At 45.5% G+C, this 27,122-nt stretch overlaps 1 protein-coding gene across 2 annotated transcripts in view; it reads right to left on the bottom strand.

Moving 5' to 3' along the window:
- The window catches only part of LOC144756277 (uncharacterized), a 294,158-nt gene that overhangs the window by 32,158 nt on the left and 234,878 nt on the right, over positions 1-27,122 (bottom strand). For both annotated transcript variants that reach the window (XM_078645938.1, XM_078645937.1), the window contains 2 exons: positions 13,460-13,518; positions 7,311-7,403 (listed from right to left, as the gene is read on the bottom strand). In XM_078645938.1, the coding sequence (XP_078502064.1) occupies positions 7,311-7,403; positions 13,460-13,518 (152 nt within the window). The remainder of the gene's footprint in view (positions 1-7,310; positions 7,404-13,459; positions 13,519-27,122) is intronic.

Here is a 27,122-nt window from a genome sequence, read left to right as displayed (position 1 = left end):
AATAGCTTGTTTGCTGTATCATTGTTGTTTTTAGGCAGCCCATTTTATTGATATATACATGTTTATGCTTAAACATGGACTGGTGGGTCTCTACAAACCAATTGCACTCCAAGCTGCACACCGCAGCAGTAGCCAGTGGTTGTTAGAAGATTCCTTCCTATAAACATTCATTCCATGAGGTACTGCCTGGCATTCGGTGCGTGGCTTGTGTTAAAGATTGGAGGGATTTGTTGCTGAAAGCCATTTTGTATTTTGGCAGCCATTTTAGTTAGCCATGTGCTCGCCATGTGCTGTTTCCCTCGACAGAGCCTTGCACATGCTCAGAAGGGCCTAGCTAGTAGAATGCACCTGCTTCTCTCATACAACTGTCAGGCTATTTTGCTGCTGTATGGAGAAGAAACTCTCCTCCCACTTTGTTGAACAAGCAAATCTTGCATGCCCATATTAGGCATTTTGCATGTTTACATGAGCCAGGACCTCCCCTTGGTCTTATGCTGACTATGTAACCCTAAGCATATATAAGGCCCTTGTTTTCTGTAATCCTTAGACTGCCTCATTCAGTTGCTGAGGCTTCTGTGTGACGTAGTCTCCCTCATCTGAGGTGAATACATGCATTATTTTTATATTTCAGCTTCTGTGCCAATTTCTTCTTTGTTGGTTTAAAAGGACCAAGTATCAATGAGACCCCTGAGAAGGTTTCTATGTTCTTCAAATGGCGCTCCAACGTGGACCTCATCAGAGAAGTGGCTATCTAAGGGAGTGATCTTGTCAGGAGACAGAAATCTACTGAGGAGGACAGGACAGGATTCTACTAAGGAGGTTCTCTGTGCACACAGAGATTCTGGGGATTCTCTGTCTCTGCAACCCTGTCTATTTCTGGTCTTCCTGATTTTGATCCTCCACGTGATGTTTACCACTCCTGACTGAGAAACTTTTTGGCGTGAGTATTCTAAAAAAAGACCAATAGGTCATTCAGAACTTGGCAGTTAGAATTTGAACACCAAGTGATTGGTAAGGGTAGTTTTGATGCAACGTTTGCTGTTGGTTTTGATGCATGGGATTGGCAAGGTAGTTTAGTAACGCTTACTGTGGCTTTGGATTTGTATGATTGGCCAATATTTGTATTTGGAATTTGTAATATATAAATTGCAATTTATGTAGGCAGGTAATTAGCAGAATCTTTTCTGTTTTGAATTGATTTGAACGGCACACAGTACAAGAGTACCTTAAGTGCTACTTTGGTTATAATACTACATATTCTGCCCTATTTTTGGCATGCCTGTTTCAAGCACACATCGAAGAATGTGTTGCTTTTTGGAGGTACCATAGTGAGATGTGAATTAAATTAGCTGGCTCCCCTGAGGGAATACCTAAATAGGTTTAGGTATAAAAAACATTTTTCTTCCTTAGTGACTCTGTACCCCAATGGAATTAAAATATGACAATAATACAAACATGATCCTTTTCTGTGCACTTTTATAAATGGAGAAATGCAGAGCGATTTTTTGGTGTTCTGCCAGACAAAGCTAGTGAATTGAGTGTATTTTGGCTTCTTGAAAATAAAACAGTCTGTTGGGCTGTTTTTTTTGCAGTCTTTTGGAATACTATTGAGAAGCTCTTCTTGTAAATATGACTTACAACTAGTATTTACAAATGATTTGGTTTAAGCACAGTCTGTAGGCTGTCCTTTGTTTCTGTCTTAAGTGTTGATCTGTGGGTTAATCGTGTGTTTAAATGTCTATGTGGTTTGTGGTTTTCCCATTAGTGATACTTCTGTGAGTAAATAGCGATTGCGCTCTTTGTGTAAAAATGGCTAGCCTTAAGCGTGATGTATTGTGTGTTCTGAGTGTTTGACCCCCCTTCTGTATATGTCTGGAATGAGCTCAATGTGTTTGTTTGTGTTTTTATTTTGCTGTCATCTGTCTGTTATGCAAAATGTCATTTAATTAATATTAAATTAAAATTAAATAAAAATCCAGAAATGAACTATATGATATGCTAAATAACTGCATGTTACTATTAAATTGATAGAGTAAGCAACTATGCACATGTACAAACTGCTAATGCTTAAAAGATGAAATTAGAATTCACATTGAATATGAATAAAATAGGCCTCAAAAATGAAATTGTGTTTTGCAATAAATAAACAATTATAAAATGGTACAACATTTTACTCAGATACATTGTGTTAGCTATCAACAGGCAAACACATCATCTGAGTAAATTGGATGTTGCTGAACTAAACACATATTATAGAACATGCATTGAAATGCCTCAGTTTTAAATAGACTGCCACCATGCTTACATTTCAACACTAAAAAAGCTTTCCAACAGCTGTGTTTTAACTGCCGCTGAGCAACAGCTGTTGTTTTGATTGTAGGCCGCGGAGAGACAGGAATGTTGACTCGGCTAGGATTTTGTCGGTTAAACACGGGGTAAAATCCTGCATTTCAGACTGCTGTTTTAAAAAGTTACAAAAATGAGGTTCATTATTTTGGATAACAGGAAAATATTTAAAGTAGGGATGTTCTTTCTTAAGGCCTTTTTACATAAGCACATTCTTGGTTCTGATGTTGAATAATGATTATCCTTTTAAAAAAGTGGCGCAAAACTTTTCATGTTTCAAGTTAGGCTTCTGTGCTTAGGCTTATGAATGAATGCGTCTAAATGTGATAGGCACGGAATGAAGCTTGCTTTTCCTATGTGGAAATATAAAAATGATTGGTTTTATTAAAACATGTATTTTTTTATTAATTATTAAAAAATTATTAAAAAAATAAGTGCTTTTAAATTCGTTTTTTTTATATTTATAAAGCTTAATACTCATACTGTGACCTCCTAGCATTAAAATTAAATCTAAGTTGTGTTATACCGCATAATGAGGAAATTTGCATATGAAATCACTCTGCGCAGGCGTACAAAACTCATTTTTCTAAGGGTATAAATTATATATTTCTGATGCCCAATCTCTGGAACATTCTGAGGATGACTATTATGCAAAATAAATAAAGGATATTCATTTTTAAGTGCCCCAAATATCAAAGTCGAAATTGGGAAAAATTCACTAATTTAAAAACAAATTCTGCAGTCAGAGCAGCTTTTAAACTGCCTTAGGCTTCAGTAAATGCATACATTTAGGTATAATACAAACAGCTGACTTCTATATTGTTAGACAAGTATACTGCACACTGCTTACAATTGAAAATAAATATAAAAAACCAGCAGAAGTTATTCTTTTATCTCTAAACTGAAAAACAGGGGGATAAGTGCTTTCCAGCTTTCTGTCTCTAGTGTGACTTCGAATTGGGACAGCCGCATGGACACCCTTGAATACAGAATAGGACAGCTGGGAAGAGTTAAATGTCAGTACTATATTTAGAAGCATAGCATTGGCTCCAAGAGTAAAGTTTGCTTTGACATTTTGACCTTTGAAACTTTTTGAAAGACGACAGGAGAGAAAAGGAGAAGTTTTACTATTTTTGGCAAAAGCAAGCACTTTATGTACTCATATGATAGAAAACTATATAATGGTATATGTGAACTTTGATTAACAGATAAGCTTTGCCATATTTATATACAGCACTAATGCTTTTAGTCTGAGAATTACTGTAAAAAAGCTGAGGCAATGAAATTTAGTTTGAATTCATTCACCCTTCTGTTTCACTTGTACATTTGCTAAAAGGATTGGGGTTTGGGTATTCATGTTTTTAGCCCTCTCAACAGTGCTATGTACCTCCTATAACTTTGTTTACGCCCAGTTGCTACAAATAGGGGTTGATAGTGTTGACAGAAGGGAAACCTGTTTCAGGTTTCCTACTGTCAAAATGGGGGAAGAAGGCTAGCTCCTCTACAAATTAAGGCTAGGTAAAATGTATGTTGCTCTCTCTTTTTCTCAATTGTTTTTAGCCTGTGTAAGCTGTGTAGATTGAAGTGAAGAAAACTGGTGCACTGCCTGAGACACTGGACAGCAATGAGACATTTAATTTGCCATTCAGTAATACTGTTTTAAACATTGTTAGCAATAATAAAATGAATAAGTATATATGTTATGTTACTGGCCATCCTGTTTGATGAAATTATGACAGGATAAATAGTCTAGATTGTTGTTCCCTTGTTTGACCTTTTAGGGGAACTAGATGTGGGTAGTTTTTGTTCTACAAGTCTTAAGGTGATAACACCATTATTGTATGTTATTCTCATGCTACATAGTTTTGCAAGGGCATTGCTAGCTTTTATTAGCTAGTCTGTGTAAATAAACTGACAGTCCTTATTAGATCTGATGTTGCATAGTTTGGATCATGAAAAGTAGAATGCAGGGAAGATGCCCATGTGATCCTTAGCAAAAAAATGTTTTGAAGGAAATGTTGTTTTATAGATAAGAAACCCTGTTAAATTAGCAGTTTTAGATTTTCCTGTTGCTCCTATAACATGAGAGCATGATCCTAAGCGTACAATGTAGGTGCTTTTATTAAGAAGAATCATTTTAGAAGTGTTTGCAGTCCTGTACAAGTAATGTAAAGTTTATGAGCAAAAGTTTAGAACATTTCCTTTTTTTTTATGGTTTTCAGATTAGTACACAGGAATACACCAATGTAAGGATTTAGGGTATGTCTGTGTTGTTTTTCTCTTTTCCTCACAACTTAGTAAATGAACACATACTTCCTTGGCTGCTTGGGATTGGGTGATGTATTACTCTTGTCAGTTCACCAAAGAGTTCCTTTTATACTTGCCAATAGGTCCAGGTTTTGTTCACTCTCACGTAGATAAATGAAGTGGTTCTTGGGTGCCTTGCTAATATATGGTGCGTCCCAAGACTAGGAATTATTCTGAGACTATCCTCTCTGTTGATAGACTGTTTCTGTGCCTTGTCTAAAGACCTTTTGTTCTGTCCACCAATAGATATTTGCTGCCTTACAACCATTGCCAGAGGGGCCTGGACATCAGATTCAGCCTGGGGAGTCAACGTCAGCACCAGTCCAGCTTGAAGCCAAAGTGAAGGTAACCAGCACAGGCATTGCTGGCAACTAGGACCTCAGTGAAGGCGGAATCCCTGAGATGAATCGTGTACCCCTGCCACTGTCTTGGGCGAAAGACGGGGTCACAAATCAGAAAGGAGAAATTATGGATCAAGTATTTGATGCCCAGCTGAGAGTCACAGACTGACCAGAATGGCGAGGAGGCTTTGCTTGAGGTGACCGCTTTTTAAACAAGGGTTTCTTCAGAGATCCTAGCATCAGGCCTCTGAATCCTGGTCCCGAAGTGAATGCAAGTTTGCTCCTTTGTTTGTTGGTCAAGAGATACCTGGGTACACTGGATGCAATGTGTGGCCCCAACAAATGAGCAGTGCGCCAGCAGAGCAATACTGGAGTTAGGGAAGGACTTGAGTTTAGGGTACAAGTTCTGTGTCTCTGGTGCCTGTTAGATTGAAGTGAAGAAAACTGGTGCACTGCCTGAGACACTGGACTGGATCGTTGAGAGCATTTGCCCGGTGGGTGACTGCCCTATCCTGAAAGAAGAGACTTTTTCCTTGAAACTGGGCTGTGATTCTTGAGTTGCGAGTTGTGCAGCTCCACCGTGGAAACAGCAAGAGCCTGCCTGTGAGGCTCAAACGGTCACAGGGAGAAGACTCACCTCTGGTTGGCTGTACAGTGGCTTCAATTTCCCCAAGGACTTCTTCTTTTTCATGTTAATAATTTACCCCTTTAGTCTTCCCGTTTTTGAGGAGGAGTAGCCCTTTGCAGCTCCTCGTCCTAATTCCTATGGCCCTTTGTGATCCTCCTGGTCCCAAATATAATTAATGTTCTAGCCCTCATAAAGGGAACGATGGAAAAGTTTACTAAAAATGTTTTTATTAGATATGTATGTCCTGTTAGCTATTCTGAAAATGAAATGAATAGGAGCCCTGAAAATGTTTTTACTAGACTGTGATGACTCGATGCTTTGTTCCCTTTGTATTCTTGCTTATAACTCATATATACCCGCTTAATGAAATTTTTAGAATGGAAAATTCCCACCTAGCAATGAATTAGGATATTGATAAATTTATGAAAATTAATGTGCAAATATGTTCTGTGTTCCTACTGGATCATAGCAATGTCTTTAGCTCGTGCTAAAAGGACTATCTGTTAAAGATTGGAGGGATTTGTTAGCATGAGCTGAAAGCCATTTTGTTTTTTGGCAGCCATTTTAGTTAGCCATGTGCTGTTTCCCTCTTCAGAGTCTTGCACATGCTCAGAAGGGCCTATCTAGTAGAATGCACCTGCTTCTCTCATACAACTGTCAGGCTATTTTTGCTGCTGTATGGAGAAGTAACTCTCCTCCCACTTTGTTGAGCAAGTAGATCTTGCATGCCCATATTAGGCATTTTGCATGCTTACATGAGCCAGGATCACCCCTTGGTCTTATGCTGACTATGTAACCCTAAGCATATATAAGGCCCCTGTTTTCTGTACTCCTTAGACTGCCTCATTCAGTTGCTAAGGCTTCTGTGTGACGTAGTCTCCCTCATCTGAGGTGAATAAATGCATTCTTTTTATATTTCAGCTTCTGTGCCAATTTCTTCTTTGTTGGTTTAAAAGGACCAAGTATCAGTGAGACCCCTGAGAAGATTTCTATGTTCTTCACTTGGAATATCTGTAGGTCTCTTGGGCAGCTGGCTCTAGTGATATTTTGCCTCAGCTTGCTCTGATATACCAACGGTACTCCTTGCCTAACGAACCCCATTTGATTCTTTATACAAATGCCCTTATCTAAAATGGCTGATAAATCAACATCATCTTGCAGCAGCCATCTTAGATAATGGAATTTTCCTTGTATCCGCTTACTAACATTCAACACATTTACACCAGCCTTTGTGAAAGCTGCTGGTGCAATGGAACATACAGCGTCGGACCACTAAAAAAAGAAATTTGGGAAGCTACATGGTGGTCACAATCACTGCAGGCATAGCCTACATGTGGCACACAATTTGGCATATGTTCTTTAAATGTTTCCTAAGCTCTGCAGTAGGCTTTCCCTGATTCCCAAATAGCTGGAACAAGTCAGTGGTTGTGCTCTTTTGAAAGAGGAAGTGTCTAGCAGATTCAAAGGTTCTGGCTAAACTGTGCTTTTTGAGGTGAGCTCCAGATTTGCCTGTGCTTGTTTGCCTTCTGCACTTGATTGATTCAGCCATTCCCATCCTTCATTTTTTAACCATTTACATAGTGGTGGCATCAGGTGATTTTCACATAAGTATTTAATTATAAATAAACACAACTTATAAAGTGTGAACAAAAATAGGGAGCAAAGGAGCCACTTCCCACTGCACTTACTGAACATGTTGAGGACCACTTCCATTCCATTGTCAGTTTCCATGAGCAGGCAGTCCTCACAGGTGGGGTAAAATGTAACATAGACACGGTTTTCTAGAACAGAACAAATATATTATGAGATCAGAACTTTGAGGTAAGAAACAGAGCACAAAGAATGACAGATTCTGGTGTAATTACTGGATTCCTAGTGATATTACCAACAATGCTAATTGTCATGTCAGTTAGAATAAACCATGAAGTTTTAATACAGAGAGAGATTATTATTATCTCAGTGAGCATTGGACACTTGAGATTGTAGTACAGTGGAAGCCTAGGTTTGATTTAACCCCTTCGACGCTCATGACGAGCTGGGCTCGTCATGAGGTAGCCTCCTCGCACGCTCATGACGAGCCCAGCTCGTCATGTAAAGTGCGGTTTTAAAAAACTCAGCACAGGAGCAGAATTCCACTAGCGCTCATGCGGTTAAGTGAGCCTGGAGCCAATGAGGATCCAATAGAGGGACAGCAAGGTTTGATCTCAGTGATCTTGGAATCTATGAGGCTGTAGTACAGAGAGAGACAGGTTTGATCTCAGTGAGCTTGGAATCTATGAGACTGTAGTACAGAGGGAGACAGGTTTGATCTCAGTGACCTTGGAACCCACGAGGCTCTAGTACATGAAGAGCAAGGTGTAATTTCAGTGATCTTGGAATCCATGAGGCTCTAGTACAGGAAGAGCAAGGTGTGATCTCAGTGACCTTGAAATCCAGGAGGCTCTAGTACAGTGAGAGACAGGTTTGATCTCAGTGAGCTTGGAACCCATGAAGCTCTAGTACAGAGAGAAACAGGTTTGCTCTCAGTGAGCTTTGAACCAATGAGGCTCTAGTACAGAGAGAGACAGGTTTGATCTAAGTGAGCTTGGAACCCATGAGGCTCTAGTACAGAGAGAGACAGGTTTGATCTAAGTGAGTTCGGAACTCATGAGGCTCTAGTACAGAGAGAGACAGGTTTGATCTAAGTGAGCTTGGAACCCATGAGGCTCTAGTACAGAGAGAGACAGGTTTGATCTAAGTGAGCTTGGAACCCATGAGGCTCTAGTACAGAGAGAGACAGGTTTGATCTAAGTGAGCTTGGAACTCATGAGGCTCTAGTTCAGGGAGAGAAGGTTTGGTCTTGTGAGCTTTGAACCCATGAAGCTCTAATACAAGGAGAGCAAGGTCTGATATCAGTGATCGTGGAATCCATGAGACTCTAGTACAGAGATAGACAGGTTTGATCTCAGTGAGCTTGGAACCCACCAGGCTCAGAAACACGGAGAACCAGGTTTGATCTAAGTTACCTTGGAACCCACGAGGCTCTAATGCAGACAGAGACACAGGTTTGATCTCAGTAAGATTGGAACTCATGAGGCTCTAGTACAGGGAGAGCCAGGTTTGATCTAAGTGAGTTTGGCACCTGTGAGGCTCTAATGAAAAGAGAGAGAGAGTCAGGTTTGATCTCGGTGAGCTTGGAACAAATGAAGCGCTAGTACAGGGAGAGACAGGTGTGATCTCAGTGAGCTTGGAGCCCACCAGGCTCTAGTACAGGGCGAGCCAGGTTTGATCTAAGTGAGCTTGGAACTCATAAGGCTCTAGTAGAGAGACAGGTTTGATCCCAGTGAGCTTGAATCTTGAAATTTATGAGGCAGAGAAAGTTTGGTCTTGTGAGCTTGGAACCCATGAGGCTCTAACACAGAGAGCAAGGTCTGATCTCAGTGATCTTGGAATCCATGAGACTCCAGTATAGAGATGGACAGGTTTGATCTCAGTGAGCTTGGAACCCACCAGGCTCTAATACAGGGCGAGCCAGGTTTGATCTAAGTGAGCTTGGTGACCGAGAGGCTCTAATGTAGAGAGAGAGATACAGGTTTGATCTCAGTGAGCTTGGAGCCCATGAGGCTCTAATGCAAAGAGAGAGAGAGAGAGAGAGAGAGAGAGAGAGAGAGATGCTCGATCTCTGTGAGCTTGAAGCCCATGAATCTCAGCCAGATTTGTTCTCAGTGAGCTAGGTGTGGTCCCAGTGAGCTTGGACCCAATGAGGCTCTAGTATAGAGAGAGTCAGGTTTGATCTCAGTGAGCTTGGAACTCATGAGGCTCTAATGCAAAGAGAGAGAGAGAGAGAGGGAGAGAGAGAGAGAGAGAGAGAGACAGGTTTGATCTCAGTGAGCTTGGAGACCATGAGGCTCAAGTACAGAGATAGCCAGGGTTGATCTCAGTGAGCTTGGAGACCATGAGGCTCAAGTACAGAGATAGCCAGGGTTGATCTCAGTGAGCTTGGAACTCATGGGGATCTGGTACAGAGAGAGAAGGTTTGATATCAGTGAGCTTGGAGACCATGAGGCTCAAATACAGAGAGAGCCAGGTTTGATCTCAGTGAGCTTGGAACTCATGGGGATCTGGTACAGAGAGAGAAGGTTTGATATCAGTGAGCTTGGAGACCATGAGGCTCAAATACAGAGAGAGCCAGGTTTGATCTCAGTGAGCTTGGAACACATGAGGTTCTAGTACAGAGAGAGAAACAGGTTTGATCTCAGTGAGCTTGGAACTCATGAGGCTCTAGTACAGAGAGTTAGCCAGGTTTGATTAAGTGAGCTTGGAACTCATGAGGCTCCTGTACAGGAAGAACAAGGTGAGATCTCCATGAGCTTGAAACACGTGAGGCTGTAGTACAGGAAGGGCAAGGTGTAACCTCTGTGAGCTTGGAACACATGAGGCTCTAGTACAAAGAGATACAGGTTTGATCTCAGTGAGCTTGGAACTTATGACACTCTAGTACAGAAAGAGCAAGGTGTGATTTCAGTGATCTTGGAATCCATGAAGCTCTAATACAGAGAGAGAGAAAGGTTTGCTCTCAGTGAGCTTGCAACCCATGAGGCTCTAGTACAGAGAGTGAGTCAGGTTTGATCTCGGTGAGCTTGGAATCCATGAGGCTCTAGTGCAGAGTGAGACAGCTTTGATCTCAGTGATCTTGGAATCCATCAGGCTCTAGTGTAGTCAGAGAGAGAGAGAGAGAGACCGGTTTGATCATATTGAGCATGGAGCTGCAGTAAAGGGATGGCTCAGTGTGAAATCATTAAGCGAGAGAGCCATGATTCTACATGTACAAGAAAATAGGAAAAGTAAACAGTACAGGCAACTGGCTTAAGTGAATACATAGGATTAATACTCATTTTCTCTGCAGGTTTGAGGTCTCAGACAATATTTTTTCAGGTCAGTGGGAAATGGTGCATGAGACAGTAACTTCATTTTTGAAAGATAGAGAGGACCTAACTGTGCACTTTAAATCACTGTCTAATTTCAAAATCAGTATAATAACTTTCTGCACAGATCTGCGGGGTTTGAGCTGGTTGTGGGCGTGGGAGACCTCCTAAAGGGTAGAATTATCAGGTGACTCAGTATGGTAGGAGTATTTACTCTAGAACCTTGCTCTTTATTCACCAAACCTGTGTGTACTGGGAGTTGCAATCTAGGTTTAGTTCAAATCAACTTCTTAAAAGTTAAAGCAGTCATACTTTTATGCATTAGGGCCATTAAATCATATTGGTGTCCTACAATTTGAACTGGGTCTCATGGCACAGGAGGTCATTTCCAGGGATGGTAAAAGGTCAAACAAGATATAGAACTAATTTCCTGTGACATTGTCATTATGCTAAATAATATTTTAGAAGTCTGAAAAATCTTACTACTATTTGGTCACAAACTGCCAATAATCCCACTGTGAGTGAGACCCCTTGGCTCTGTAGCACATAAATATCTCAGTTTAGCAGTGGTAACTATGTAATCCATAAAGCTGTAGTTCTGTGAGATCTTATTTGGGATCTCATCTTGTTGTTAGTACATGGGTGATCCTTGCAAGATCTCATGTTGGTGCCGGAGCATGTGTGAACTAAGAAGCTACAGTTCTGTGAGTACTCACTGGGATCTCATCTTGATGTTAATGCATATGATCAATCAATCAATCAATCAAAGCATTTATATAGCGCGCTACTCACCCAGAGGGTCTCAAGGCGCTGGGGGAAGGGGGGGGGGGTCCGCTACTGCTCGAACAGCCAGGTCTTGAGCTGCTTCCTGAAGACGAGGTGGTCCTGGGTCAGGCGGAGGTGTGTCGGGAGGGAGTTCCAAGTCTTGGCGGCGAGGTAGGAGAAGGACCTTCCCCCTGTGGTGGCTCTTCGGATGCGGGGGACGGCGGCGAGGGCGTGGCCAGTCGATCGAAGCTGGCGTTTGGGGGCGTAGAAGTTGAGGCGGTTGTTGAGGTATCCTGGACCTTGGTTGTGTAGGGCTTTGTGTGCGTGGGTGAGGAGGCAGAAGGTGATTCTCCTGTTGACCGGGAGCCAGTGCAGGTCTCTCAGGTGTCCGGAGATGTGGTTGCGGCGGGGGATGTCCAGGATGAGTCGTGCTGAGGCGTTTTGGATCCGCTGGAGTCTCTTCTGGAGTTTGGTGGTGGTTCCGGCGTAGAGGGAGTTGCCGCAGTCCAGACGGCTGATGACGAGGGCTTGGGTGACCGTCTTCCTGGTCTCGGTGGGGATCCACCGGAAGATCTTCCGTAGCATGCGCGGGATGTTGAAGCACGACGAGGAGACGGCGTTGACTTGTCTGGTCATGGAGAGGGAGGAGTCCAGGATGAAGCCCAGGTTGCGTGCGTGGTCTGATGGTTTGGGTGCGCTGCCTAAGGCTGGGGGCCACCAGGAGTCGTCCCAGGCAGAGGGTGAGGATCCCAGGATGAGGACTTCCGTCTTGTCCGAGTTCAGTTTCAGGCGGCTGTCCTTCATCCATTCGGCTACCTCTTTCATCCCTTCGTGTAGGTTGGCTCTGGCGGTGGCGGGGCCGTTGGTGAGGGAGAGGATCATCTGGGTGTCGTCGGCGTAGGAGATGATGTTGAGGTTGTGCTGGCGTGCAATGGCTGCGAGGGGGCTCATGTAGACGTTGAAGAGGGTAGGGCTGAGCGAGGAGCCTTGAGGACTTCGGTGGCTTCTGATCTGAACGGGGGGAGGCGGACTCTCTGTGTCCTTCCGGCGAGGAAGGAGATGATCCACTCCAGTGCCTTCTCCTGGATTCCGACATTGCTGAGGCGCTGTACTAGGGTGCGGTGGCAGACAGTGTCGAAAGCCGCGGAGAGGTCCAGGAGGATGAGGGCCGCTGTTTCTCCGTTGTCGAGCAGGGCTCGGATGTCATTGGTTGCTGCAATCAGGGCGGTCTCGGTGCTGTGGTTGGCCCGGAAGCCAGACTGCGAGAGGTCGAGGGATCCGTTCGTCTCGAGGAAGGCGGCCAGCTGTTTGTTGACGGTCTTCTCGATGACTTTTGCAGGGAACGGGAGCAGCGAGATGGGGCGGTAGTTCTTGAGGTCGGTGGGGTCGGCTAATGGCTTCTTTAGTAGAGCGCTGAGTTCGGCGTGCTTCCAGCTCTCCGGGAAGGTAGCGGTGTCGAAGGAGGTGTTGATGATGTCCCGCAGGTGGGGTGCGATGACAGCGTCGGCCTTGTTGAAGACGTGGTGGGGGCAGGGGTCGGTCGGAGATCCGGAGTGGATGGAGTTCATCGTGCGGACGGGGTCTTCGGTGCTGATCGGGGTCCAGGCGTGGAGGGTGGTGGTGGGGGGCGGTGGTTCGGTCGTGGCGTGCGTTGGTTGAGAGCAGAAGCTGTTGTGTATGTGATCCATAAGTTGCAGTTCTGTGCAAACTAGCTGGGATCTCCTCTAGGTTTTAGAGCACCTGCGATCCATGAAGCTTCAGTTCTGTAATTTCTCACTAGAGTCTCGTCTTGGTGTGCGTGTAAACAATGAAGCTACAGTTACGTGAGATCTCATTGAGGTCTCATTTGATGTCAGTGCATGGGTGGTCCGTGAACATGCAGTTCTCCTAGATCTCTTTGGGATCTCATCTTGGTGTCAATCAGTGTGTAAGCCAATGAAGCTGCAGTACTCTATGATCTCATTGGTATCTTATCTTGGTGTAAGCGCTTGTGTGATCCATGTAACTGCAGTTCTGCAAGGTCACGATGGGATGTCATCTTGGTCTCATTGAGTGTAGCTCCTCAGATACTGAAAAATCCTAGAACTGGACTCAATGTCTGTGAAACTCCCACTTTGCTTCCTTTCAAATATTTTCTTCCCATAGTAATAAGAATACCATGTGCTCACCTTTTTGAATGACAATCTTGGGTCCTCTAACCTCTATTTCTTTCACGGGCCAGCTGTGCCTGCATGAAACCAAGAGGAACAGAAAACTTGAGGGGCGACACCAAACAACACATCACACATCACAGAGTATTCTTACGCCAGGTGGCAGTTACAAATTGTGGGAGCTTACAGCACCTGTTGGTGGAAATTGGATCTTTTGTTACACATAACTTTTTTTTCACAAAGTGGAGGGATTGAACCTCTTTCAGGCTTTTGCATTTGACACCCAAAGATATGTTGAACCATATGGTGTATGTGCTCCTTTTGTGATGGGATATCAGAATCATGATCTGAAACCTAAAAATCAGTGAGGTTTGTTGCTTATGGTTAGCAACATCAACCATAAAGTCCACCAATTGATTTATTTTTGTTATCTATAGCATTTGTAAATACAACATTCACCTCCTAGACTGATTCTTGGCAAATGAACAATGAAATGTTTGGACGATCAGTCGAGGCAGCACTCTAGTCCATTGTTTGTCACCCCTTCCTCATGCCACTACACAGAGGTCCACCTTATGCAAACTAGTCCTGACTTTGTTCCTCCTCGGAGCATTCCACCACAAACTCCCAGGTAAGGCCCCCTCCAGGAGGTAACTCAAGCAACTCCAAATTGATTTCTGCTTAATTTGGCCTCGTCAGTCAAGTGCAGCTTGAATCATATGGCATTGTGAGCAAGAGGCACATACCTGGACATACATGTCACATTAAGGGACTCTTGGCACTGAGATAAGTGGGAGTCCGCATTGAGGAAGGGAGGAGGTACAGGTCTCAGGAGCTTATATAATAAATTAACATTCATTAGATCTTGATAAGTTCCGGAATGTGGTGGAGTGGAGGAGACCCAACGTGGAGCAAAGGTACATAAAGGGATGCTGGTAAAGGAACTAGGTTAATATCTTATTTTGGTTATTTAATGACATGCATATATATGTATGTTATTTTACGTTACGTTATAAGGAGCCTTGTTTTTGGTGCACATGGGCACAAAAGAAATGAGGGACTCCTCTAAGAGCAGATGCATGATGACTGAAGGCTGCAGTTCCACTGCCAGCGACCAGATGTCCTCACAGAGGCTACATGGAGATAAAAAGCTGCAGGTCCATTAAAAACAAAACAGGGAGATTACCAAAGTATAAAAGGCAATCCCATGCACAAGGAGTGATGTCTGATGCCCAAAAAGGTCGGGGTTGTTCCACAAATGTTGCTGCATCCACAGACGTGCTATCAGTTTCCTATAAACTACCAGCATATGCTCTAAGTTGCCACTGTAAGCCAAAGAAGTGCTGTTGTGTGCCTAAGTGCATCACGTAGATAAAGAATTTAGGTATACTGTGAGAAAGTGGATTATTAGTTAGGGTGATTGTGAGATTTCAAAAAGCAATATTGTTACTTGTATTCAGTTCAATTAGGTTTCTTTACATCAAACCTTAGCTCAGTTCTGGGTATCTGTGGCACAGAGCAGGCAGGTTTAACTCAAAGGAAAACAAGTGTGAAGTATTTATTAGTACTAAAACAGTTAATAAGTAAGAGACATGACTTTCTGCCTCTTTTTTTTGATGACAAGCCCTTCATCGAGGTCCTCTGCTGCTTGACTCCGAGTTGGTGTTTGACATCGTCAGACAGACCAAGTCCAGTGGTCCAATGGAAGCCTTGGTTCTCAAAGGTGTTAGAGGCTATCTAAGAACTTGCATGGAGAGGCAGTCTATAAGTCTCAGAGTGTATGCCCGAAACACGTTATATTTTGCTTTAAGCTCGCAAGTTGCAGTTCTGTTGGGAAAAAGAGTACACTCTAGCACCTCCAAAGGGGTAGTACACTTGAGTACCAGCCAAGGGTCCTGGACCTCTTGGTGGCTAGGAATCAATCTCACAGACTATACCTGCTGAGTCCAGGACAAGTCTAGTGACAACTGGCCAGCTAGGCACATTGCAGGTGCAAGCTTCTTTGGTCTTTGTGTTCCTGAAGTTTAACGGGGGCTAGCTAACTAACACTTGGAGTCCACGCAGTGGTCCTTAACACAAGTTGGAGCCCTTGGGGTCTCCGGCGATGAGTTCAACAAAAGGAGCTGCCCTCTCTTTCTGAGATCCTGTCTTAGTTTGGCAGGTGCAGTTCTTTTTTTTAGGGTATCCTTCTTTTCTGAGGTCGAGAGGTTTAGCAAGTGCAGTCCTCCTTCTATACATTCTGAGTCCAGCAGTGTTCTGAGGACGGAAGCCAGGGGTACAACTTTTATGCTAATTTTGAGTTTGTGGGTGGAGAGGATTCACTAACTAAAGGGAGGAAAATCCCCACCTAACACACCTACTCAATCTTACCTATGTGGGATTGGCACTGAACAATCCCACAGTGCATTTCTCTGCCCCAAACCCAAGATGTCGGGACCCTTTTTCCCTGTGCCAGAGCTATAGGCACACCTTTTAGGTGTGACCAGTATACTGATCCACCCCTCTTAGAAAACTGGTTCCGCAACAGGTATACCCCCTCAGAAAGAGATGCTAGCCTGTCTGCCTACACAACTACACAAATGAGCGGGCAAGCTAAGGTGTGACTTGTATTTGCCTTTCAGAGTTGGTAACCGATTTGAAGCTGGGCCAGCTGTGGCCATATCAAAAAATCAAAATGGGAAGGAATCACTTGTCCTGAGTAACCAGGGTTCTATTCTCTTATTTGGTTGCGGTGCCGATAAAAAAAACCTCTTTCACGTACCAAGCCTCAATAGGTGGTATATCTTGATTCTCCGCCTTGTTATTAGTGACGTGACAGCATCATCATAGGGTTTGATTGTATGCTTCCTCCACCTGGAGGTAAACCACTGGTTAGTACAGTAGTGATTAGTGATCAAAACGAAAATGGGGAATAGTGGGCATGTATACAGTTAAAAAGGCTTCTATTAACCAGTGTAAATACATTTTAATTGGTGCTGGAGAGAAGGCCTTATTAAAAATATTGGGCGTGCGTAGGAAGCTTGATTATGGGGCTTCCACACTGTATTATGTCCGTAAAAAGGTCGACATGTTTCAGCCATAAATTGCCCACAAGGGGTCAAGTAGGCTTTCTTCAGGACCTAATAAAAAAGGGGGTGAGGGGGTGGGGTAACCTTGCGTTCGAGGTTCAATACGTAGAATATATTCTTCTAGGAATGGAAAAGGCCTTATAGTACCTTTTTTTCCGGGGACACAGCGGCAGAGGCAGCACAAGTCGTGCAGAGACTGCCAATGAGCAGGCCCAGCAACTCACAGAACGCCCCGATGATGCATACTATGATCACCACTAAGGTACTGGCATGGCTTAGTTGATCACTTATGGCGAAAATGCCCTAGGTATAAGCATGGGCGTAAAATCCGCTCCGATCGCGGATTTTTCGGATTTTCGGCAAATTCGCAATCCGCGAACGCTCGCGAATTTGTCGAAAATCCGTGAATCCGCTCGCGGCGGATTTTTTGCTTGGTTGCGGCGCGCGGCGTGGTGCACGGCGTTCACTTTCCGTCATTTAGCGTTTGCCGAGTTGTTTTTCTTTGCGAGTGACGCGCCATTTTAGATCTTGCTGCGTGTTCCCGCGGGAGTTTGGCGCCCGCGAATACGTAATCGCGGCTTGCCACCTTGCACAGCACACCTCGCGAGAGTTCGCAATTGCGAACACGTAGTTGCGGCGGAAAGGAACAATCTAGCACTTGCGAAATAGAGATTTTGCAATTTCGCACAAGAAAATCACCAGCAAACAGGATAAACCTTCAGAAAATTATGATTTTTATCAGAATCACTCCTCAGGTTGACATTTGCATGGCCTTTTTTTTTGCAAGGAGTCCATTTTGGGGGGGGGGGAGGAAGGAAGTGCCCCACAGTCTCCAACTTCCTGTTCCTGTCCAGCAGGCTCCTCCCAGTGCTTTGTCCATCTCCTGGTCACTTTCATTTGTATCTGGAGCTGGAAGGATTACTTTTTGTGGGTGCTGCTGGATATTTGGATTTGAGGCCTTTTTGACTGTCTTTGGATCACTTTTGGATTAGAAATCAACTTTCACAAGTAAGTTTGTTTGGGGCATTACAGTTGCTGCAAGTAAAATTTTGGAACTTTTTCAGAACATTAAATAAATTATATTGTGGGTAGCCACAGTATCCAGTAGGACCAGGGTTGGTTAGGGGTGCATGATACAACTGTTTTGTTGAATTTAAACACCATTGAGGCCATGGATGGGCTGGGATTGTGCTGTTTTTGTCCTTTTTTGGGGCCTGCTGGTGTGGCCCTTTGCCCAGGGGTGGTGAGTGTTGCATGGGCCTAGTCTTTCTGTGGGGTGTCTTCTTGAATTTAAACATAATTGAGGCCATGGATGGGCTGGGATTGTGCTTATTTTATTGTTGTTTGTCGTTTTTGGGGGGCTGCTGGTGTGGCCTTTTGCCCAGGGGTGGTGGTGCATGGACTGAGTGTGCCTGGGTGTGGTCTCACTCTCTTTAATGTAAACATCATGGATGGCATTGGATTGTGGTGATTTCTGGCTGTTTTTCTGTTTTTTGGGGGTGTACTGTTGATGTGGACTGGCCATGTGGGTGGTGGTGGTGGCCATCTTGAGTGCTGGCTGGTACAGGCAACATGTGCTTTGGGTGTAAGGGGCCATTTTGAGGAGAGGCAGTGTCTGAGGCCTGCACTTATTTTGCCTACTTTTCATCCATTATGCCCAGGGGTAGTGAGTGTTGCATGGGCCTAGTGTTTCTGAGGGGTGTCTTCTTGAATTTAAACACCATTGAGGCCATGGATGGGCTGGGATTGTGCTGATTTTATTGTTTTTTGTCGTTTTTTTGGGCCTGCTGGTGGGGCCCTTTGCCCAGGGGTGGTGAGTGTTGCATGGGCCTAGTCTTTCTGTGGGGTGTCTTCTTGAATTTAAACATAATTGAGGCCATGGATGGGCTGGGATTGTGCTTATTTTATTGTTTTTTGTCGTTTTTGGGGGGCTGCTGGTGTGGCCTTTTGCCCAGGGGTGGTGGTGCATGGACTGAGTGTGCCTGTGGTGTGGTCTCACTCTCTTTAATGTAAACATCATGGATGGCATTGGATTGTGGTGATTTCTGGCTGTTTTTCTGTTTTTTGGGGGTGTACTGTTGATGTGGACTGGCCATGTGGGTGGTGGTGGTGGCCATCTTGAGTGCTGGCTGGTACAGGCAACATGTGCTTTGGGTGTAAGGGGCCATTTTGAGGAGAGGCAGTGTCTGAGGCCTGCACTTATTTTGCCTACTTTTCATCCATTATGCCCAGGGGTAGTGAGTGTTGCATGGGCCTAGTGTTTCTGAGGGGTGTCTTCTTGAATTTAAACACCATTGAGGCCATGGATGGGCTGGGATTGTGCTGATTTTATTGTTTTTTGTCGTTTTTTTTGGGCCTGCTGGTGGGGCCCTTTGCCCAGGGGTGGTGAGTGTTGCATGGGCCTAGTCTTTCTGTGGGGTGTCTTCTTCAATTTAAACATAATTGAGGCCATGGATGGGCTGGGATTGTGCTTATTTTATTGTTTTTTGTCGTTTTTGGGGGGCTGCTGGTGTGGCCTTTTGCCCAGGGGTGGTGGTGCATGGACTGAGTGTGCCTGTGGTGTGGTCTCACTCTCTTTAATGTAAACATCATGGATGGCATTGGATTGTGGTGATTTCTGGCTGTTTTTCTGTTTTTTGGGGGTGTACTGTTGATGTGGACTGGCCATGTGGGTGGTGGTGGTGGCCATCTTGAGTGCTGGCTGGTACAGGCAACATGTGCTTGGGGAGTAAGGGGCCATTTTGAGGAGAGGCAGTGTCTGAGGCCTGCACTTATTTTGCCTACTTTTCATCCATTATGCCCAGGGGTAGTGAGTGTTGCATGGGCCTAGTGTTTCTGAGGGGTGTCTTCTTGAATTTAAACACCATTGAGGCCATGGATGGGCTGGGATTGTGCTGATTTTATTGTTTTTTGTCGTTTTTTTGGGCCTGCTGGTGGGGCCCTTTGCCCAGGGGTGGTGAGTGTTGCATGGGCCTAGTCTTTCTGTGGGGTGTCTTCTTGAATTTAAACATAATTGAGGCCATGGATGGGCTGGGATTGTGCTTATTTTATTGTTTTTTGTTGTTTTTGGGGGGCTGCTGGTGTGGCCTTTTGCCCAGGGGTGGTGGTGCATGGACTGAGTGCCTGTGGTGTGGTCTCACTCTCTTTAATGTAAGCATCATGGATGGCATTGGATTGTGGTGATTTCTGGCTGTTTTTCTGTTTTTTGGGGGTGTACTGTTGATGTGGACTGGCCATGTGGGTGGTGGTGGTGGCCATCTTGAGTGCTGGCTGGTACAGGCAACATGTGCTTGGGGTGTAAGGGGCCATTTTGAGGAGAGGCAGTGTCTGAGGCCTGCACTTATTTTGCCTACTTTTCATCCATTATGCCCAGGGGTAGTGAGTGTTGCATGGGCCTAGTGTTTCTGAGGGGTGTCTTCTTGAATTTAAACACCATTGAGGCCATGGATGGGCTGGGATTGTGCTGATTTTATTGTTTTTTTTTCATTTTTTTGGGCCTGCTGGTGGGGCCCTTTGCCCAGGGGTGGTGAGTGTTGCATGGGCCTAGTCTTTCTGTGGGGTGTCTTCTTGAATTTAAACATAATTGAGGCCATGGATGGGCTGGGATTGTGCTTATTTTATTGTTTTTTGTCGTTTTTGGGGGGCTGCTGGTGTGGCCTTTTGCCCAGGGGTGGTGGTGCATGGACTGAGTGTGCCTGTGGTGTGGTCTCACTCTCTTTAATGTAAACATCATGGATGGCATTGGATTGTGGTGATTTCTGGCTGTTTTTCTGTTTTTTGGGGGTGTACTGTTGATGTGGACTGGCCATGTGGGTGGTGGTGGTGGCCATCTTGAGTGCTGGCTGGTACAGGCAACATGTGCTTGGGGTGTAAGGGGCCATTTTGAAGAGAGGCAGTGTCTGAGGCATGCACTTATTTTGCCTACTTTTCATCCATTATGCCCAAGGGTAGTGAGTGTCGCATACTTGCATGTCCCTAGTCTTTCTGTGGGGTGTCTATCAATCAATCAATCAGGTCATTTATAGAGCGCACTACTCACCCGTAGGGTCTCAAGGCGCTGGGTTGGGGGGGGGGGTGCCGTTACTGCTCGAACAGCCAGGTCTTGAGCTTCTTCCTGAAGGAGAGGTGGTCTTGGGTCAGGCGCAGGTCGGTCGGGAGTGAGTTCCAGGTCTTGGCGGCCAGGTAGGAGAAGGACCTTCCTCCTGTTGTCGCTCTTCGGATGCGGGGGACGGCGGCGAGGGCGTGGCTGGTTGATCTGAGGAGGCGCTTGGGAGTGTAGAAGTTGATCCGGTTGTTGAGGTAGCTCGGGCCTTGGTCGTGTAGGGCTTTGTGCGCGTGGGTGAGGAGACGGAAGGTGATTCTCTTGTTGACCGGGAGCCAATGCAGATCTCTCAGGTGTCCGGAGATGTGGCTGCGTCGGGGGATGTCGAGGATGAGTCTGGCCGAGGCGTTCTGGATCCGCTGGAGTCTCTTCTGGAGCTTGGCGGTGGTTCCGGCGTAGAGGGCGTTGCCGTAGTCCAGTCGGCTGGTGACGAGGGCCTGGGTGACCGTCTTCCTCGTCTCGGTGGGGTGTCTTCAATGTAAACATCATGGATGGCATGGGATTGTGCTCATTTTTCTGTGTTTTGTCGATTTTTTGGGGTGTATTACTGAACTGATGTTCCTCTGTCTTCCATTGCTTTTAGGTGCACAAGAAGACTCAAGAGAACCACCAGTGCCAGGAAAAAGTCCTGCAGCGGTGTGTGTGTGCAGCATAACGTCACGCGACGTCACGTCTGGACACAGAACCCTCTGCAACTCGTGCAACTGCTGCCTGCTGACCTGCTCTGAAGAAGATGGCCCCAAAAAAAGTAACCCGTAGCTCCTCTAGCAAGAAAGGTGCCAGTAAGGAGCAGAAGAAGCAAGTTACCAAGGACACTGGTGTGCCGCCCGCCCCTTTTTTTGGGAGTAAAAAAAAAAGTATGCCTGCAGCAGCAGCAGCGGGATCTGCTGGGGACCAAGCTGGCAGCAGCACCCCCGCTCCATTGGGCTCAGTGCCACCACCACCACCACGCCAACTTAAGTCCAAGCCCTTGAGTGCTGCAGAGGCAGCCAGTATAGTTCTTCAATCACCATCGACCAGTGATGTTGGCTCATCGCAAGAAAGCAGCAGCAATGTCCCTCAATCAACACAGGTTGTTGTAGCTCATCTGACGAGTGTTGAACAACCACAGCCGCAACAACAATCACATGTGCAAGTACAAGCCCAAGTACATGTGGAAGGAGAGGCAGCGCAAGGAGATGCGCAAGCAGAGGTGCATGGAGGGTCACAAGTGCCCACAATAGTTGTTCCTCCCGAAGTAGGGGCACATCAGGAAATCGACAATCAAGGCGAGGTATAATTTGAGGAAGCCACTCCTCCTGATGATCCTTCATTGTCTTCCACACCCCTAGCAAGGAAGAGATCAAGGGTGGTGTCTACATCCTCTTCAAGCACACCTCCTTCTGATGATACGGATCAAACTTGGGAACCAGCACCACAGCCGTCTGAGAGTGAGGCACACCATGATCCAACAAAGGTAGTTAAGCGTAAAAGGAAGCTCGTCCAAAGTCTCAGAGTTATGGAGTGTGATGAGGCTCAACAAGAAGTGGCGGATACTGCTGCTGATGAAGACTCTGCCAACGACGACCCAGTCATCATAAAGGTCACTGCAGCCCCAGCGGGCATGCAGCAAACAGACATTTTGACCCTAGCCCGAAGAGCTGCTGAGCGTGATGATGATGATGATGTTGTCGATGAGGAGGCAGTGGAAACACCACAATCATTGGAGTTAAGTAGTACACCAACTCGTCCCGCTTCCATATTTCTTTCTGTCAAGAAGAGACCTCCGTCAACCTCGACCTTAATTAGTGGCGGTGAAAGTGCAAAACGTACAAAAGTTGGGCAATCCAGATCCCCCACTTCATCTGGCATTAGCTTCATGACCACCACCACCAGTATCGCCGCCTCCTCCAGGTCCCACAGACACTTCAAGTCCCCAGTTTGGGACTTCTTTACTGTTTGTCCCAAAAATCCAAAGTTTGCCATTTGTACCCTTTGTAAGCTTGCAGTTAGTCGTGGTAAGTCAGGTACCAACTATGGTACCGGCGGCCAGAGAGGTCATCTTGAGAGAAAGCACACTGTCAAATGGTTTGCGCACCTAGATGCGATCAAGAAAGGCCAAATTCAAGGAAACGTTGATGTTTCATCTGATGATGACGAGCAGGAAGAAGACGTGTCAAACACTTCCCTTACACCCAGTACCCCTGTCAGCAGCACACCCAATGTGAGGCACACTAAGAGTGTTGGAGCGAGTGAGACACCAACGCACAAAAGTTCCCCAGCGAGCAAAATTGGGTCAACGAAGTCATTATCAGCCCGTAAATGCTTGGTCCAGGGCAACATTAGAACAATGCTTACTTCAGACGTGCCATATGAACGCAACCACCCACTGACGCGTCTGTATAACACTAAGCTGGCTAAAATGCTAGCTGTGGACCTTCTACCTTTTTCTTTTGTAGAAGCGGTAGGTTTTCTTGAATTAGTGGCAACGCTCTGCCCTAAATGGAAGGTTCCGAGCCGGTTCTATTTTGCCAGAGTTGCGGTTCCAGCACTACATGAAGATGTGCTGGAGGCGATTGGGGCAGCTTTGCAGAAGAGTGCTGTTCACACAATACATCTGACAACAGACATGTGGACCATTGGCGCAGGCGCTGATTACATGTGCATCACTGCACACTGGGTCTCTTTTTCAGGTGTTAAAGCAAAGCTAAACGCAGGTGTTGACCCGGACAAAGTTTTCAAAGCTGCTCGGAAACATGCAACACTAGCCATGTTTGGCTTGGAGAAAAGTCACACAGCAGAAAACCTTTTGGAGGAGTTTAACAAAAAGGTCTTGAAAATGCTATCCCCCCTAAAACGCAAGATTGGTTATGTTTCCACGGATAATGGCGCCAATGTAGTTAAGGCCATGTTGAAGGGTGACCATTTTAGAGTGCCGTGTTTGGCGCACTGTATCAACCTGGTAGTTCAAAAATTCTTGAGTGATAAACAGAGTCCAGCGTTCGAGGTAATGGCCACCTGCCGCAAAATGTGCAACCATTTCAGCCATTCTTTTAAGGCCCGGAAGCATCTGCGGAGACTGCTACTTCAACGTGGAATGCCAGTGAAAGCACTCATCCAGGAGGTGGCAACACGTTGGAACTCAACCTTCTACATGCTTGAGCGTCTGTATGAGCAGTATACGGTACTCGATCACTATTTCTTCACAGAGGCTACATCTCAGAAGGAGGACATGCGGATGGGTGCGGCGCAATGGGACATAGTTAAAAGCCTGACAGACATGCTTCGTCCTTTTGAGTTCTTCATGCGTGCAGTCAGCCAGGAGGACTGTAATTTGGGAAAAGCTATCCCATTGTTGTGCATGCTGGAGCACCAACTGATGGCGGTGTCTTCTGAGTTTGAAAAAGATGGAAAAAAAAAAGACCATTTTATTTTGTCTGAGAAATTATTAGAGCGCCTACGTGGTGATGAACGTCTTAAAATGATCAACTCAGAACAGCATTACATTTGTGCTACTATTCTGGATCCACGCTACAAAAAGGCGCTGGCAGGCGAAGCATTCTTTCCTTTTGCTGATGCAGATGTTCAAAAGTACAAACATTGGTTAGCCTGGTCAGCCAAGAGGTTTGAAAAAGAACGGCAGGTTATTGAAGGAGAAGCAGCATCAGCAGGCCATCCCCAGTCACAAGAATCCACTTCTGCACCTGTGGCTGGGGCACAAGTGACCTCTCAGCCGTTAAAGACACCGGCAACTGGATCATCTGCACCACACACAACACTAACAGTGGCTGCTGAGGAGGATTGGCTAAGTTTGCTTGGGTATGGTTCTCGAAAAAATGTCAAAGGCACAGCAAAAAGTAAGCAAAGTGGAGGAACCGTTGATGACCTTGAGTCGATGGTGCAGGACTATATGAATGACTCAACAGAGGTCTTTCTTAATGATGAGCCATTGCAGTATTGGCATGGCAAAAAACAATTGTGGCCACAGCTCTCCAACCTGGCTATAAACTATTTGTCTTGCCCACTCGCAAGTGTGTCTTCTGAACGTGTTTTCAGTGCTGCTGGTGGCATTGTAACTCCCAAACGGAGCCGCCTCTCGCCCAAAAATGTGGAGCGGCTGACAATGATCAAGATGAATCAGCACCTCATACCACCAGATTACAAAGTACGAGAAAGCACGCCGCATGAAGACGAGGAGGACGGCAACGTAGATGAGGGGATTTGTTCTCTGTTCGGTGGCACTGACCTCATCCAGCCTGAATTCGCAGAGTATGATGACGAAATCTTGTTCTTATTCCCTGACACCGAGCCCTGAAAATGAGACAATCAATCAAGAACTTTCTTTTTCGTCCTTATTCACTTTTATTCCTGTGTGCTTTGTGTCTCTCTTTCTTTGTTTTGCACAGTTAATTTAATTCAAACTTTAATCACCTAATCCCAAAAACAAGACCATCATCAGAACTGTCTTCACTTGTTTGCTTATTGATTTGAAGGTGCCGCAGTCTACATTCCTCAGGTTCACAAGTTCTGAAGAACATGCTCCTCTATCCTCCTCCTCCAGACTGCGATTTCCCTCAAAGCAGAGTGCTGGATTACGCCCAATGAAGAAAGACTCAGCACTTGTGGGGGTGTTGTACTTCTTTGCGGGTGAGTTGACGGATTTGGGCCCATTGCTGTGAAGCTCTAATAATGGACAAAAGTGTTTTGGACCAAATATGAGGTGAAAATTTCTTGCCGTTTTTGCTGACTTGCTTGCCTTTGAGGTGCTCTTTGGCGGGGTTCCGGGTGTTTGTAGGTAATTTTTGGTGTCTGGGAGCACTGCTGCGACAGTCTAATCTTGATTGCATTTGCTTTTCAGGAAATCCGTGGTGGAAAACAGGAGTTGATGATGATGATGACCTAGCTGCACAGCGCCGCGTTTGGACCGAAGGCCGAGAGATATTGTAAGTATGAGATTTAGCTTTTTCGCTGTTTGGGGGTGTTGTCGGGTGGTTTTTTCCGGGTGGGTTGGCGGGTCTTGCCTGGGGCATTCCTGGGAAGGTCTAATACCGGATAGAAGTGTTTTGGACAAAATCCTGAAGGAACAGCCTTTTTTTTGCTATTTCTTCTGTCATCTTGCTCAATGTAGCGTTTTGGGGGGCTTCCTGCTGTTCGTGGGTGGGTTGCGGCCGGGGTCTCTGTCGAAGCACTGCTGCGACAATCTAATCTTGATTGCATTTGCTTTTCAGGAAATCCGTGGTGGAAAACAGGAGTTATGATGATTGATGATGATGATGACCTAGCTGCACAGCGCCGCGTTTGGACCGAAGGCCGAGAGATATTGTAAGTATGAGATTTAGCTTTTTCGCTGTTTGGGGGTGTTGTCGGGTGGTTTTTTCCGGGTGGGTTGGCGGGTCTTGCCTGGGGCATTCCTGGGAAGGTCTAATACCGGATAGAAGTGTTTTGGACAAAATCCTGAAGGAACAGCCTTTTTTTGCTATTTCTTCTGTCATCTTGCTCAATGTAGCGTTTTGGGGGGCTTCCTGCTGTTCGTGGGTGGGTTGCGGCCGGGGTCTCTGTCGAAGCACTGCTGCGACAATCTAATCTTGATTGCATTTGCTTTTCAGGAAATCCGTGGTGGAAAACAGGAGTTATGATGATTGATGATGATGATGACCTAGCTGCACAGCGCCGCGTTTGGACCGAAGGCCGAGAGATATTGTAAGTATGAGATTTAGCTTTTTCGCTGTTTGGGGGTGTTGTCGGGTGGTTTTTTCCGGGTGGGTTGACGGGTCTTGCCTGGGGCATTCCTGGGAAGGTCTAATACCGGATAGAAGTGTTTTGGACAAAATCCTGAAGGAAACACCAGTTTTGGCACTTTTTGTAAGTTAGGGTTCGTTAGGGTTAGCCCTAGCAGCAGGATTGCATGTGTTTCGGGGGGTTCTATTGCAACGCAGTTCTGGTGTTGTAGAGCACTGTTGGAGCGATGCTGGCTATGGATACTTTTGCTTACTTGCAAGTGGTTTGAATACAATCCACGGTCTGTATTTGGGCCTACTGTTACTTTCAAAGTACGTTTTGTAACCATTTTTCTGCTAGGCATCGTTTTTGGAGATCTGATTGGGGTTCTTCTACATTTTTGCGACTGGCTTTAGTAAGGGTCTTGGTGGGAGCATTGCTGGGAAGGTCAAATTTTGTTCTAAAACACAGTTTACAGTACATCTACCTTGAGGGGAAAGATCCGCTATAATATTTTGGCCATACTTATTTATCCTTAAAAAGGTGACTCAGACAGAGCACGCAATTTCAAAAATATTGTACTGTCTATTAGGGAAATCAAAGTGTCACTTTTTGAACCACACAGCGTACATACCTTTTATTTATTTATCAGTGGTATTGTAATAGCACTTCCTGTTTTCCGTTCAATAATTACAGGCCGGGTTTCAGTCAACATCCGCCAGGCAGGCAGTGGACAGGGTGTCTTCTGTCAGTGGTCACCAACATTGATGGACGAAGCGTCAGCTGGAATGGAGGAGTGCCGCCAATAAGAGGA

This window comes from Lissotriton helveticus, chromosome 5_1 (assembly GCF_964261635.1).
Source record: "Lissotriton helveticus chromosome 5_1, aLisHel1.1, whole genome shotgun sequence".
NCBI classification, from domain to species: domain Eukaryota; kingdom Metazoa; phylum Chordata; class Amphibia; order Caudata; family Salamandridae; genus Lissotriton; species Lissotriton helveticus.
Note: the sequence above shows the minus strand (reverse complement) of the source record. Positions and strands in the feature narration are given on the sequence as shown.